The 15,118-nt window shown below is 39.3% G+C and overlaps 1 protein-coding gene across 1 annotated transcript in view; it reads right to left on the bottom strand.

Annotated features, from left to right (window-relative positions):
• AP3S2 (adaptor related protein complex 3 subunit sigma 2) overlaps nucleotides 1-13,267 on the bottom strand; it is a 58,014-nt gene extending 44,747 nt beyond the window's left edge. The window contains exons 1-3 of the mRNA XM_030878632.2: nucleotides 13,110-13,267; nucleotides 9,458-9,549; nucleotides 8,718-8,829 (exon numbers count right to left, since the gene is read on the bottom strand). Of these exons, the coding sequence (XP_030734492.1) occupies nucleotides 8,718-8,829; nucleotides 9,458-9,549; nucleotides 13,110-13,178 (273 nt within the window). The 5' untranslated portion in view covers nucleotides 13,179-13,267. The remainder of the gene's footprint in view (nucleotides 1-8,717; nucleotides 8,830-9,457; nucleotides 9,550-13,109) is intronic.
• Nucleotides 13,268-15,118: the final 1,851 nt, after the last annotated feature.

The raw sequence follows: 15,118 nt of genomic DNA, 5'->3' as shown, positions 1-15,118 counted from the left end.
CTTTGTGAGAAGCTTTTGGATCATAACCAATTTACTCCATAAAATACACTTAAGCAGTATGATTTTTTAGTCTGAGTCTAAAAAATAACTTACATAATAGAGGTCTTACTGTACTAAAATCTACTGAGTCTATTAGGGAGTCAGTTTTTCATTTTACCTTTCTTATTTCATCCTGATATTGGATTCAGTGTCTTTGGATATTTATTTTTTGAGGTCAGCTATTTCAAATATATTGGCATTATAACTATGTATATCATCCGCTAAAACATTTTAATGTTTTCTACTTCTGGCTTTTATCCTCTTTATATTAGGATAATTATTTACTGATTTTATTGTCTTCTCAATGATGAAAACTCTTAGTTCCTATTATTTTTACCTTTTCTTTATCTATCTTCCCAAATCCAGTGCATGCTAAGTATTTAATAAATGTCCACGACATTATAAAGTTACACTTCTCGTTTTGTCTTGTTAATATGCATTTCTCTTTTGTCTTGAAGTGCATCTCCTCTAATAACTGCATCTCAATTTTAAAATTACCACTATATATTTTACCTTTATTTTCTAATACACTTATTATATGCACATTTCTATAGCTTTCTACAGTGTATAATAATATAAAGTACATTGTCACAACTGAATTCTACAACCTAGTATTTTGGGTTTTTTTAGTTGAAATACAGTTGACATACAACATTATGTTAGTTTCAGATATACTACATAGTGATTTGACATTTGCATACATTATCATACAATCACCAAGGTAAGTCTAGCAACCATCTCTTTCAAAACAAAGTTATTAAAATATTATTGACTATATTCCTTAAGCCGTATATTATATCTTTGTGGCTCATTTATTTTATAACTGGAGGTTTGTACCTCTTAATCCCCTTCACCTATTTTGCCCTCCACCTCCATCCCCCCTTCCCTCTGGCAACCACCCATTTGTTCTCTGTACCTGTAAGTCTGTTCCATTTTTACAACCTAGTAGTTCTATATCAGATGGTGGATCCATGATTCAAACCCAGGTTTTCTGACTCTAGATCTTGAGCTCTTTCTGTTATGCCACATTGACTCTCAATGTCCAATCGAACTCAGGTGTTAAGAAAGCATTTAAAGGGACTTCCCTGGTGGTGCAGTGGTTAAGAATCCGCCTGCCAATGCAGGGGACATGGGTTCGATCCCTGGTCTGGGAAGATCCCACATGCTGCGGAGCAACTAAGTCCGTCCGCCACAACTACTGAGCCTGAGCACTAGAGCCCACACGCCACAACTACTGAGCCCACGTGCCACAACTACTGAAGCCCATGCACTCTAGGGCCTGCGTGCCACAACTACTGAGCCTGCATGCTGCAAATACTAAAGCCCGCGCACTGCAACTACTGAAGCCTGCATGCCTAGAGCCCATGCTCTGCAACAAAAGAAGCCACTGCAATGAGAAGCCCACTCATAAAAGTAGCCCCCACTCACCGCAACTAGAGAAAGCCCACAGGCAGCAACAAAGACCCAATGCAGCCAAAAAAAAAAAAGCATTTAAAATTATCTTAGAGATGAATCTTTTTTGGATGTTTCTAGTATTTATTTATATTTTTATATATGATAAGTGAATATACTATATGAAAATTTAAAACTAACCATTTTAAGTCATTTTCTGAACGTGAATGGGTGTAAATAAATAAATAAAACTTAAGAGAGGGGAGACAGCAGAAGCAAGAACTACAATCCTGCAGCATGTGGGACGAAAACCACATGCAGAGAAAGATAGACAAAATGAAAAAGCAGAGGACTATGTACCAGATGAAAGAATAAGATAAAACCCCAGAAAAACAATAAATGAAGTGGAGATAGGCAACCTTCCAGAAAAAGAATTCAGAATAATGACAGTGAAGATGATCCAGGACCTCAGAAAAAGAATGGAGGCAAAGATCGAGAAAAAGCAAGAAATATTTAACAAAGACCTAGAAGAATTAAAGAATAAACACCTAGAAGAATTAAAGAACAAACAGAGATGAACAATACAATAACTGAAATGAAAAATACACTAGAAGGAATCAATAGCAGAATAACTGTGACAGAAAAATGGATAAGTGACCTGGAAGACAGAATGGTGGAATTCACTGCTATGGAACAGAATAAAGAAAAAAAAAATGAAAGGAAATGAAGACAGCCTAAGAGACCTCTGGGACAACATTAAATGCAGCAACATTCACATTATAGGGGTCCCAGAAGGAGAAGAGAGACAGGACCCAAGAAAATATTTGAAGAGATTACATTTGAAAACTTCCCTAAAACTTCCCTAACATGGGAAAGGAAATAGCTACCCAACTCCAGGAAGCACAGAGAGTCCCAGGCAGGATAAACCCAAGGAGAAGCACGCCAAGACACATAGTAATCAAACTGACAAAAGTTAAAGACAAAGAAAAATTATTAAAAGCAACAAGGGAAGAACGACAAATAACATACAAGGGAACTCTCATAAGGTTAACAGCTGATATCTCAGAAGAAACTCTACAAGCCAGAAGGGAGTGGCACGATATATTTAAAGTGATGAAAGGGAAGAATCTACAACCAAGATTACTCTACCCAGCAAGGATCTCATTCAGATTTGACGGAGAAATCAAAAGCTTTAAAGACAAGCAAAACCTAAGAGAATTCAGCACCACCAACCCAGCTCTACAACAAATGCTGAAGGACCTTCTTGTGGGAAACACAGGAGAAGAAAAGGAGCTACAAAAACAAACCCAAAACAATTAAGAAAATGGTGATAGGAAAATACATATCAATAACTACCTTAAATGTGAATGGATTAAATACTCGAACCAAAAGACACAGGCTCACTGAGTGGATACAAAAACAAGACCCATGTATATGTTGTCTACAAGAGACCCACTTCAGACCTAGGGACACATACAGACTGAAAGTGAGGGGATAGAAAAAGATTTCCCGTGCAAATGGAAATCAAAAGAAAGGTGGAGTAACAATGCTCATATCAGATAAAATAGACTTTAAAGAATGTTACAAGAGACAAAGAAGGACACTACATAATGATCAAGGGATCAATCCAAGAAGAAGATATAACAATTATAAATATATATGCACCCAACAAAGGAGCACCTCAATACATAAGGCAAATGCTAACAGCTACATAAAAGGAAATCAACAGTAACACAATAATAGTGGGGGATGTTAACACCTCACTTACACCAATGGACAGATCATCCAGACAGAAAATTAATAAGGAAACACAAGCTTTAAATGATACAATAGACCAGACAGATTTAATTGATATTTATAGGACATTCCATCCGAAAACAGCAGATTACACTTTCTTCTCAAGTGCACACAGAACATTCTCCAGGACAGATAACAGCTTGGGTCACAAATCAAGGCTCGGTAAATTTAAGAAAACTGAAATCATATCAAGCATCTTTTCTGACCACAATGCTATGAGATTAGAAATAAATTACAGGGAAAAAAAAGTAAAAAACACAAACACATGAAGGCTAAACAATACGTTACTAAATAACCAAGAGATCACTGAAGAAATCAAAGAAAACAAACAAAAGTCCAGGACCAGATGGCCTAACAGGTGAATTCTATCAAACATTTAGAGAAGAGCTAACACCCATCCTTCTCAAACTCTTCCAAAAAATTGCAGAGGAAGGAACACTCCCAAACTCATTCTACGAGGCTACCATCACCCTGATACAAAAACCAGACAAAGATGTCACAAAGAAAGAAAATTACAGGCCAATATCACTGATGAATATAGATGCAAAAATCCTCGACAAAATACTAGCAAACAGAATCCAACAACACATTAAAAGGATCATACACCATGCAAGTGGGATTTATCCCAGGGATGCAAGGATTCTTCAAAATACACAAATCAATCAATGTGATACACCATATTAACAAATTGAAGAATAAAAACCATATGATCATCTCAACAGATGCAGAAAAAGCTTTGACAAAATTCAACACCCATTTATGATAAAAACTCTCCAGAAAGTGAGCACAGAGGGAACCTACCTCAACATAATAAAGGCCATATACGACAAACCCACAGCAAACATCATTCTCAATGGTGAAAAACTGAAAGCATTTTCTCTAAGATCAGGAACAAGACAAGGATGTCCACTCTCGCCACTATTATTCAACATAGTCTTCAAAGTCCTAGCCATGGCAATCAGAGAAGAAAAAGAAATAAAAGGAATACAAATTGGAAAAGAAGAAGTAAAACTGTCACTGTTTGCAGAATACATGATACTATTACATACAGAATCCTAAAGATGCCACCAGAAAACTACTAGAGCTAATCAATGAATTTGGTAAAGTTGCAGGATACAAAATAAATGCACAGAAATCTCTTGCATTCCTATACGCTAACAATGAAAGATCAGAAAGAAATTAAGGAAACAATCCCATTCACCATTGCAGCAAAAAGAATAAAATACCTAGGAACAAACCTACCTAAGGAGGTAAAAGAACTACTCAGAAAACTGTAAGACACCGATGAAAGAAATCAAAGATGACACAAACAGATGGAGAGATATACCACGTTATTGGATTGGAAGAATCAATACTCTGAAAATGAGTATACTACACAAAGCAATCTACAGATTCAATGCAATCCCTACCAAACTACCTATGGCATTTTTTACAGAACCAGAACAAAAAAATCTTAAAATCTGTATGGAGACACAAAAGACTCCGAATAGCCAAATCAATCTTGAGGGGAAAAAAAGGAGCTGAAGGAATAAGACTCCCTGACTACAGACTATATTACAAAGCTACAGAAATAAAGACAATATGGTACTGGCACAAAAACAGAAATATAGATCAATGGACCAGGACAGAAAGCCCAGAGATAAACCCATGCACCTATGGTCAACTAATCTATGACAAAGGAGGCAAGGATATACAATGGAGAAAAGACAGTCTCTTCAATAAATGGTCCTGGGAAAATTGGGCAGCTACATGAAAAAGAATGAAATTAGAACACTCCCCAACACCACACACAAAAATAAACTCAAAGGGGCTTCCCTGGTGGTGCAGTGGTTGACAGTCCACCTGCTGATGCAGGGGACACAGGTTCGTGCCCTGGTCCGGGAAGATCCCACATGCCGCGGAGCGGCTGGGCCCGTGAGCCATGGCTGCTGAGCCTGCGCGTCCGGAGCCTGTGCTCCGCAACGAGAGAGGCCACAACAGTGAGAGGCCCGCATACAGCAAAAAATAAATAAATAAGTAAACTCAAAACGGATTAAAGAACTAAATGTAAGACTGAACACTATAAAACTCTTAGAGGAAAACATAGGAAGAACACTCTTTGACATAAATCACAGCAAGATCTTTTTTTGACCCACCTCCTAGAGTAATGGTATTGAAAACAAAAATAAATAAATGGGACCTAATGAAACTTAAAAACTTTTGCACAGCAAAGGAAACTATAAACAAGACGAAAGGACAACCCTCAGAATGGGAGAAAACATTTGCAAATGAATCAATGGACAAAGGATTAATCTCCAAAATATATAAACAGCTCATGCAGCTCAATATTAAAAAAAAAACCACCCAACCAGAAAATGGGTCGAAGACCTAAATAGACGTTTCTCCAAAGAAGACATACAGAGAGCCAAGAGGCACATGAAAAGCTGCTCAGCATCACTAATTATTAGAGAAATGCAAATCAAAACTACAATGAGGTATCACCTCACACTGGTTAGAATGGACATCATCAGAAAATCTACAAACAATGAGACTGCCCTGGTGGCGCAGTGGTTAAGAGTCCTCCTGCCAATGCATGGGACACGGGTTCAAGCCCTGGTCCGGGAAGATCCCACATGCCACAGAGCAACTAGGTCCATGAGCCACAACTGCTGAGCATGCGCTCTGGAGCCTGTGAGCCACAACTACGGAGCCTGCATGCCACAACTACTGAAGCCCTTGCACCTAGAGCACATGCTCCACAACAAGAGAAGCCACTGCTGTGAGAAGCCTGCGCACCGCAACCAAGCCCCCGCTCACTGCAACTAGAGAAAGTCCATGCACAGCAACGAAGACCCAACACAGCCAAAAATTAATTAATTAATTTTAAAAAAAAAGAAAGAAAGAAAATCTACAAAAAAATGCTGGAGAGGGTGTGGAGAAAAGGGAACCCTCTTGCACTGCTGGTGGGAATGTAAACTTATATAGCCACTATGGAGAACAGAATGGAGGCTCCTTAAAAAACTAAAAACAGAATTACCATATGAGCCAGCAATCCCATTGGGCATGTACCCAGAGAAAACCATAATTCAAAAAGACACATGCACCCCAATGTTCACTGCAGCACTATTTTCAATAGCCAGGTCATGGAAGCAACCTAAATGCCCATCGACAGACGAATGGATAAAGAAGATGTGGTACATGTATACAATGGAATGTTACTCAGCCATAAAAAGGAACAAAGTTCGGTCACTTGTAGAGATGTGGATGGACCTAGAGAGTGTCATACAGAGTGAAGTAAGTCAGAAAGAGAAAAACAAATATCGTATATTAACGCATATATGTGGAATCTAAAAAAATGGTACAAATGAACTGGTTTGCAAGGCAGAAACAGAGACACAGATGTAGAGAACAAACGTATGGACACTAAGGAGGGAAAGAGGGTGGGATGAATTGGGAGATTGGGATTGACATACATACACTAATGTGTACAAAATATATAACTAATAAGAACCGCTGTAGGGCTTCCCTGGTGGCGCAGTGGTTGAGAGTCTGCCTGCCGATGCAGGGGACACGGGTTTGTGCCCCGGTCTGGGAAGATCCCACATGCCGCGAAGCGGCTGGGCCCGTGAGCCATGGCCGCTGAGCCTGCGCGTCCGGAGCCTGTGCTCCGCAACGGGAGAGGCCACAGCAGTGAGAGGCCCGCGTACCGCAAAAAAAAAATTAAAATAATAAAAAATTTAAAAAAAGAACCTGCTGTATAAAAATAAATAAAATTTAAAAGAAAATAATAAAATAAAATTTAAAAATTGCTATGTCCAAGTATATAACTTTTTGGAAGAGTGTAGTATATCTGAAATAAAAATACACATTTAAAATTTCCATTTATTTGTCCCAAGGTATATTAAATTTAGCTTCTTTAATTTTATCTTAACAAAATAAAATATAGTTATAAGCATGTAAATTTTATAATCTATAGCTAGAGTTTTCTATAATTGTTGTTATTAGGTTTTAATGCATGCTCCTTCTGAGTGCTTTCAACTTAACTTGTTCAGTCACTTAAAGCCTATCTAGAATATCATGTACAAAATGACGGAATTGTACTAAATTAATAGTTCCCAGTACAGGGTTCCTACATATCTCAATTTCCATGAAGGTAATGAAAAGAAATCTGTAAGCCATTTCTAATTTTCAAAAAGCCTAAAAAAACATGTTTACCTATGTCAAGATTGCTCAGACTAGATAAAACATCAAGTTTCTTTGCTTTAGGCTAGAGTTACAAGTGAAAATACAAAGTATGCATTTTTAAATGTCATTTAGTTTGATACTTGAAAAAAATCTTAAAACATGATGTGACACTGTAACTTATAATGAGAAATATTTGGTATTCATCCTTGTATCTGGCACAGGGCTCCTAAAAACCTTGGAACTTCCTAAGTGATAAAGGTACCTTTTGTTCTGTTAATAAGGTGACTTTTGGAAAGCACCCAGGAATGGGGACTGGTTGCCAGAGGAACCAACCATGTGATTGTGGGAACTTTCAGTCCTACTTCCAGACCTCTGGGGAGGGGAGAGGGGCTGCAAACTCAATCAGTCATCAATGGCCAATGATTTAATCAATCATGCCTATGTAAAGAGGCCTCCTTAAAACCCAAAGGAACAGGGTTCGGAGAGTTTCCAAGCTAGTAAACATGTGGATATTCGAGGAGAGTTGCATGCCTGAAGAGGGCATAGAGGCTCCACGCCCTTTCCCCATCTTCCATCTGGCTGTTCCTAAGTTATACCCTTTTAAATTAAGCTGGTAAACTAGTAAGTAAAATGTTTCTCTAGAAAGTTCTGCGAGCCACTCTAGCAAATAAACTGAACCTGAGGAGGAAATCATGGAAATCTTCAAGCTATATGCTGTCAGTCAGACGCACAGGTGACAGACAACCTGGACTTGAGACTGGTATCTATCTCCAGGTAGACAGTGTCAGAATTGAGCAAATTTATGGGACACCTGGTTACTGTCCATGGAAAACTGAGTTACTTGCTTGGGGTGGGGGTGAGTACACACATTGGAACTGGTGTCAGCCTCGTATAAGAAAACTAAGGGAGTGAGAGGGCTGGAGAAGAATCTCTAAGAATTTTTAAAGGTTGCTAAGGAGCGTTCTCATAGCACCATCTGGTGGACATCTAGTAACTTTCACCAAGTATCAAAAAAGAGACTGACAAAAGGATCTACAGATGGTTACTCAAAAATCCCATGCAGGGCTTCCCTGGTGGCGCAGTGGTTGAGAGTCCACCTGCCGATGCAGGGGACACGGGTTCGTGCCCCGGGTTCGTGCCCCGGTCCGGGAAGATCCCACATGCCGCGGAGCAGCTGGGCCCGTGAGCCATGGCTCCTGAGCCCGTGCTCTGCAACGGGAGAGGCCACAACAGTGAGAGGCCCGCGTACCGCAAAAACAAAAAAAAACAAAAAAATCCCATGCAAACTCTCTGAAGTGGCTGCCATCATTACCTGCTACACATACCTGGATGAGGTCCAAGATCCCAAGTTCACTCTCTGATGAATCCACACAAAATACAAAATAGAGGGTAGCATAATGCCGATAAATCAGTTTGTAGTCAGAGCCACCAATCAAACTGTGGAAAATGGGAAACATTTAAATGCCTATATCTTAACTGAATATATCAAAGACAAACTCTGTGCCAAGGGAGGAGAAGGGGCCCAACAGAAAGGGGGAGGACAGGCCAAACAATAGGCCATTTCTACCAGGTGAATGGCAACCAAATTTGGCAGAGGTGCCTAAAGCCATTTTACCTCCCCTTTTCTTCTGCCCATCCTCCCAGGCACCAAACTTGTAAATATCTGAAGCACAACCATTTAGCAGCTTACAGAACAGAACTGGGTCTCTCCCTGAGCAGATTCAGCTCAGCTCAGCTCAAGTTGCATCAGGTACTCACCTGACACTTGAGTACTGCCTGAAGAAGCAATAATGATGAAGGTCACCCAAAAGTGGATGTATGGGGGTCTTCCCTGGTGGCGCAGTGGTTGAGAGTCCACCTGCTGATGCAGGGGACATGGGTTCTTGCCCCAGTCCGGGAAGATCCCACATGCGGCAGAGCGGCTGGGCCCGTGAGCCATGGCCACTGAGCCTGCGCGTCCGGAGCCTGTGCTCCGCAACAGGAGAGGCCACAACAGTGAGAGGCCCGCGTATCACAAAAGAAAAAAAAAAAAAGTGGATGTATGGGGAGAAAACTGATCATTTACCTTCCACCCTCCAAGAAGTTACAGATGTTGTCATCCCGCTTGAGAACTAGATGGAAGGTCTCTCGAATAATCTGCTGTTGAATTTCTTCTGGCTATGGAATAAAAGAAATAAAGTGAATCAGTGGGAAAGTCTGAAAAACTACATCCCATCAGTGAGGATGGACAGGAAGGCAAGGGCTTCCAAACTAGGAATGATTTGAACATTTGGTACCAGTTTACAGAAAAGACAGAAATGATGAGTAGAGAAAAAGTAAAAGAGGAATCTATGGAAAAATTGATGACAAGTCTCTGTTACAGGAATTAAAATAGGGTATATTTACCTAGATATCTAGTCCCTAACCATTACCATCCTGATAGGTAAGCTGAGATTTCTTTACTGTGAATAACCAAGGAAAGGAGAACTGACAAACTCTCATACAAGGTCAAAGAATAACTAGAAGGCCTGGTTCCGAAATATTTTGTCTTACTCTAGAAAACATCTATGCCAGGGCAAATAACAAACGTTAATAGGTCTAACACTTTAAGGAAGTCAAGATGTAATCGTGTACGTGCTTTAAAAACCTGCATTTGCCATCTTCTGTACTGGTAATACAGACATTACATATAAGATGCTGTGTTACCAACAAAGTACTACAGAGAAAGACAGAAAATGTTCTATTTACAGATTAGAATCTTGAACAATTACAGAGGTATAAACACCTTTTTTCACTTACTACACTCCAGAAAGCTCAACTGTGATGGAATCTCTTGATAACTCACATTTGATTTCCATTTATACATATGAAGTTCATAGTAAGTATGGTTTTTAAAAAAGGATAGTGGGAGGGAGAAATCAATCATTAAGGCAGAAGTAGGGATTCCCTGGAGGTCCAGTGGTTAAGACTTGGCGCTTTCAATGCAGGGGATTCAGATTCCATTCCTAATCGGGGAACTAAGATCCTACATGCTGCATGGCCAAAAAAAAAAAAAAAAAAAGACAAAAGTAATTAAAAGCTCTAGACCAGTGCCCAATGTATAATGGGACTTCCCTGGCAGTCCAGTGGTTAGGACTCTGCACTTTCACTGCCAAAGGCACAGTTTCAATCCCTGGTTGGGGAACTAAGATACTGCAAGCCACGTGGCAGGGCCAAAAAAAATCTCAATGTATAATGAATCACCCGGGAATGTTGTTAAAATGCAGATTTTAATTTAGTAGGTCTGGGCTAAGTCCTGAGACTGCATTTCTAACAAGTTTCCAGGTGATAACAATGCTGCTGGTCTGAGGACAACATTTTGAGTAGCAAAGCTTAAGAAAACCTTCAGATTGGACTTCCCTTAAAGAGTCAGAACATAGATTCAAGTAACATTAACCCCTTTCTTCCTACAGCATTGAATTTAGACTTGAAATGGTTAGTTATTTAAACGAAACAGGAAAAAACAGGGAAAATGTCATTGTGGAGAAATTACTTTTCATAACCTTGACTTACACTGGTATACAGTGGCTCTCTCATTTACCAAATGGATAAATGAAAACTTGCTAATAACTGGTCACTGTAAGTTTGAGTAAATCAATCACTATTTTCTGGTTTCCATTTAAAGAATTCAGAAAGCTCACAGACGCCAGGATGCTGTAAAGGATTAACTCTGTGTACCCAGAAATACAAAACATACTAAGCATCAGCACTTTCTTAAACTGACCAAAACATCTTGCAAAGCCTTTTATCTGATTCTACAGGGAAGTGGTGATAGTCAGTGGGTAAGCACTATGAAATGGTGAGGTTACCTAATTTCTAATTCAACAAAATAGCAAACTACCAATTGCTTACATCTCTCAATCATTTTAATAATCCCTCATATCTTTTAGTACTCTGCAGTTTTCAAGGTAACTTTCACTTAGGAATTAATTTAGGTCTTATAAAAATCCTATGCTCTCCAAAGAAGATAAACAAATGGTCGATAAAGACATGAAAAGATGCTCAACATTATTAGTCATTAGAAAAATTTTTGAAACCGCAAGAATCCACTTTACACCTACTAAAATGTCTTTAATCAAAGAGATAATAGAAAATGTTGATAGGGAGGTGGAAAAATTGGAATTCTTATATATTGTTGATAGGAATGTAAAATGGTGCAGCCACTTTGGAAAGCAGTTTGGCAGTTCCTCCGAATGATCACCATAAAGTTACTACGTGACTCAGCAATTCTACTCCTAGATATATACCCAAGAGAAATGAAAATACATGCTCACACAAAAGCCTGTACATCAGTGTTCACAGCAGCATTATTCACAAGAGCCACAGGTGGAAATATCAACTGATGAATAGACAATCAAAATGTGGCGCATCCACACAATGGAATATAATTTGGCAATAAAAAGGAATAAAGAACAGATACACACTCCAACATAGATGAACCTTGAAAACATTATACTAAGTAATAGAAGCCAGTCATAAAAGACCACATATTGTATGATTCCATTTTATATGAAATGTCCAGAATAGGCAAATTTAGAGAGATAGAAAGTAGATTAGTGGTTGCCTAGGGCTGGGGGAGTTGAGGGGGAAACACAGAATGATTGCTAACGGGTAGGGGGTTCCTTTTTGGGATAATGAAAATGTTCTAAAATTGTGGTGATGGTTGCATAACTCTGTAAAGTACTAAAAACCATTCTACTATATAGTTTTAAAAGGTGAACTGTATGGTATGTAACGTATCTCAATAACACTTTAAAAAACCTGAGAGAAAAATTCACACACACACAAATGCAAATACAAGTTGAATAGTGTTACTGAATGTTAATATAAAATCGATATAATAAAATGTAACCTAGCTAAAAAATTCTACGAAAAAGGTAAAAAAAATTTTTTTTCATTTCTACTTGACAAAAGAGGAAATGAAGTCTGAAAAAGATTTTTGTTAACTTGACACAAGGGTAAAATAAGGTGTTGCTGAGGCCTGAACATAAGTTTTCTGACACTTTCCACTCTACGTTAAGTACGTAATTTTCACAATTACGTACTTAACATTTTGAAACCTAGCCACGAAGAAATAAAACGTCGGGTGGCAGGAGGCAAATAATGATGTTTATTTTTTCCAGAATAACGCCTTTGGAAAATTCAAATTCACATTATCACGTATAATTTCTCAACATTTCCCACTTTCAAACTGACTTTTTCTTCAACTCTACGTAGTGAAAGGTATCTAGCTCCTGGGCGGTCCCAGCCTACACTGAAGCAAAATAATTCCAAGAAAGCACTTTTCCAAATCCGTTAGCTAAAGCAAAATAATTAAAAAGCTGCGTATTTCTTCCTCCTCGTGAAACTGCGTTTAACAGTTTAATTAATTTGAGATTCATTTGATTTCAATCATTCAAGTTGTCCATGAGGCACACCCCCTCCACACACACACACCATTTATAGAGCCCTGAGACTCTGCGAGAAGTGTCACAAAAATGGCACAAAAATGCCGGGATCCAGGAAGGGGTGGAAAAGAGCGGGGGTAGCGGGGCGTGGGACACAAGGCCTGACACTGGCCCCGGTCTGGGGAAGATCACATATACGGTGCAGGAGGCCTAGGAGGTCAGCGGGCGATGCCCGCGTGCGCCGTACGGGACAAAGAGAGAGAAGGGGCGCAGGTGCCCCGAAAGGATGTGACGAAGCTCGGCCGCACTCACGAAACGCTGGTAGAAGCGGACTAGCCGCGGCTTCCCGTGGTTATTGAAAACCAGAATCGCCTGAATCATCTTTGCCCGCCACGCTCCTTTCACCACCGGCTGCTTCCAGAGAGCACCTCCTTCCGCCACAACACGGACGCTTCCGGTTGGTGCGCTGCTGAAAGTAGCTCCCGGAAACATGTCCCGGAGCCCAAGGGCCCGACCACCAAGAGTCCGGTTTCCCGGCACGCCTTGGAGAAGGCTCCAGGACTGGCGGCGGGTTGCGGGGGTAAGGCTGGTGCAGACACCGAGGCTAGGGCCGCAGAATCCCGGGCCTGGCGCAAAGCCGAGCACACCGGAAAAGCGGATCAAGAAGCAGAAAGCCCAACAGCAGCCGCGCTCCCAGGTGAAGCGCAGCGGGAGTCTCCCTTTATCGTCGTCTGCCTTAACACATGCAGTCTTACCTTCCCCTTAACACTGCAGAACGTTGCGCGGTGTGGAGATGCAGGCTAATTTAGCCATTCCCCGGTTGGGGAAAGTTAGGTTCATTTTTATTTTTTAGTATTACATACAATGCTGTAGTGAATTATATATGTGCCTCCTCGTGCAAAAGGGCTCTCTCTCCACGGTAGATAGCGAATGGTGGAATTAAGGGATCTTTAATGCAATTCCTTTTAAAAGGTACCGGCGACCCCAAATTAGTAAAGTTTTTGTATTTTCTTTTAATGACTTAGTGCGGGTGAGGTGGGGCACGTCCTTATATCACAGATAGAGCTGCAAATTGGAATCACCTACCCAAAGGACAGTTGACAATATTTATCAAGCCTTTAAAATATATTGAACATTAGACCCAGCATTTCCAGTTTTAGAATTTATAATAAAACGATGTGGGTGTGTGAAAAGATTTAGCCTCAAGAACATACCTCTCAGCAGTCTTATTACAGGGGAAAGTGGGAAGCAAACTAATTATTCCAAAATGAGAAACTGGTTAAATGCATTGATCCACATGCATATGTATGTAGAGGGACACTCCACTTTGTAAAAGATTGGAAGTATATACACCAAAATATGAATAATAATTGTGTCTGATGGAATGGCAGCATCATAGTGTTCACCACAGGCCGGTGGAACCACACTGCTCTGATCAAAACCCTGGCTCTCTCCACCACCTGTGCACCTTGGGCAAGTGTCATCATTTGTAAAACAGGCATAATATCAGTTTCCTTTACTGTAAGACTAGTTTATTTCTACTTGAAAAAAAAATTCTACTTACCTAAGACAGTTGGTATAGCACAAAAAGAGTTAATATTTGTAAGTACTCAGAGCAGTGCATGGTATATAACTGAGTACTACATAAGTGATTTTAAAAATGGTGGTGGAATTATATTTTTTTCTTATTTTAAATTTTCTAAAATAAAATGTATTACTCTTGTAGCCAGAGTTTTTTTTCATTTAAAAGAATCCAAAGGCAATAAATATGCACTGAAACTTGACAAAATATTTCAAATGTTGAGGAGGAATACCAAAAAAAATTCTGAAACAGAAGAATAATAAGTGAGACCTAGCTCTACCAACTATTAAAACCTACTCTGATAGTTCACATTGTCATTAAAGGGAGACTTATTGAAATATAATGGATAATTTAAGTATAAGTGATTTTAATATGTGATGTGGAAGACATCATATCTTGACAGTGGGAAGGAATTCAGTGTGTTGGGATAACGGGTTAGCAATTTGAAAATAAGCAATTTAGTTATCTCCCTTCATACTCTCTCAAATTAAAGGCAGAGTGGAATACAGAGTTAAATATAAAACCAAGTAATAACTAGAATGGAAGAAAATGATAGAGAATCTAACATCTGAAAAGAGTATATAAGCTTAGAAGCAATAAAAATCATAAAAAGTCAAGATATAGCTATACAAAAATTTTACGTTTGTAAGTCAATTTTTTTAAATGGAAAAGTTTTTTAAATATGGCAAATGGTTATATTTAAAATATAAATAACTGATAAACCAAAAAAACCTCCCCC

Source organism: Globicephala melas, chromosome 2 (assembly GCF_963455315.2).
Source record: "Globicephala melas chromosome 2, mGloMel1.2, whole genome shotgun sequence".
Taxonomy (NCBI): domain Eukaryota; kingdom Metazoa; phylum Chordata; class Mammalia; order Artiodactyla; family Delphinidae; genus Globicephala; species Globicephala melas.
The sequence above is the reverse complement of the archived record's forward strand: the minus strand, read 5'-3'. Positions and strand labels throughout refer to the sequence as shown.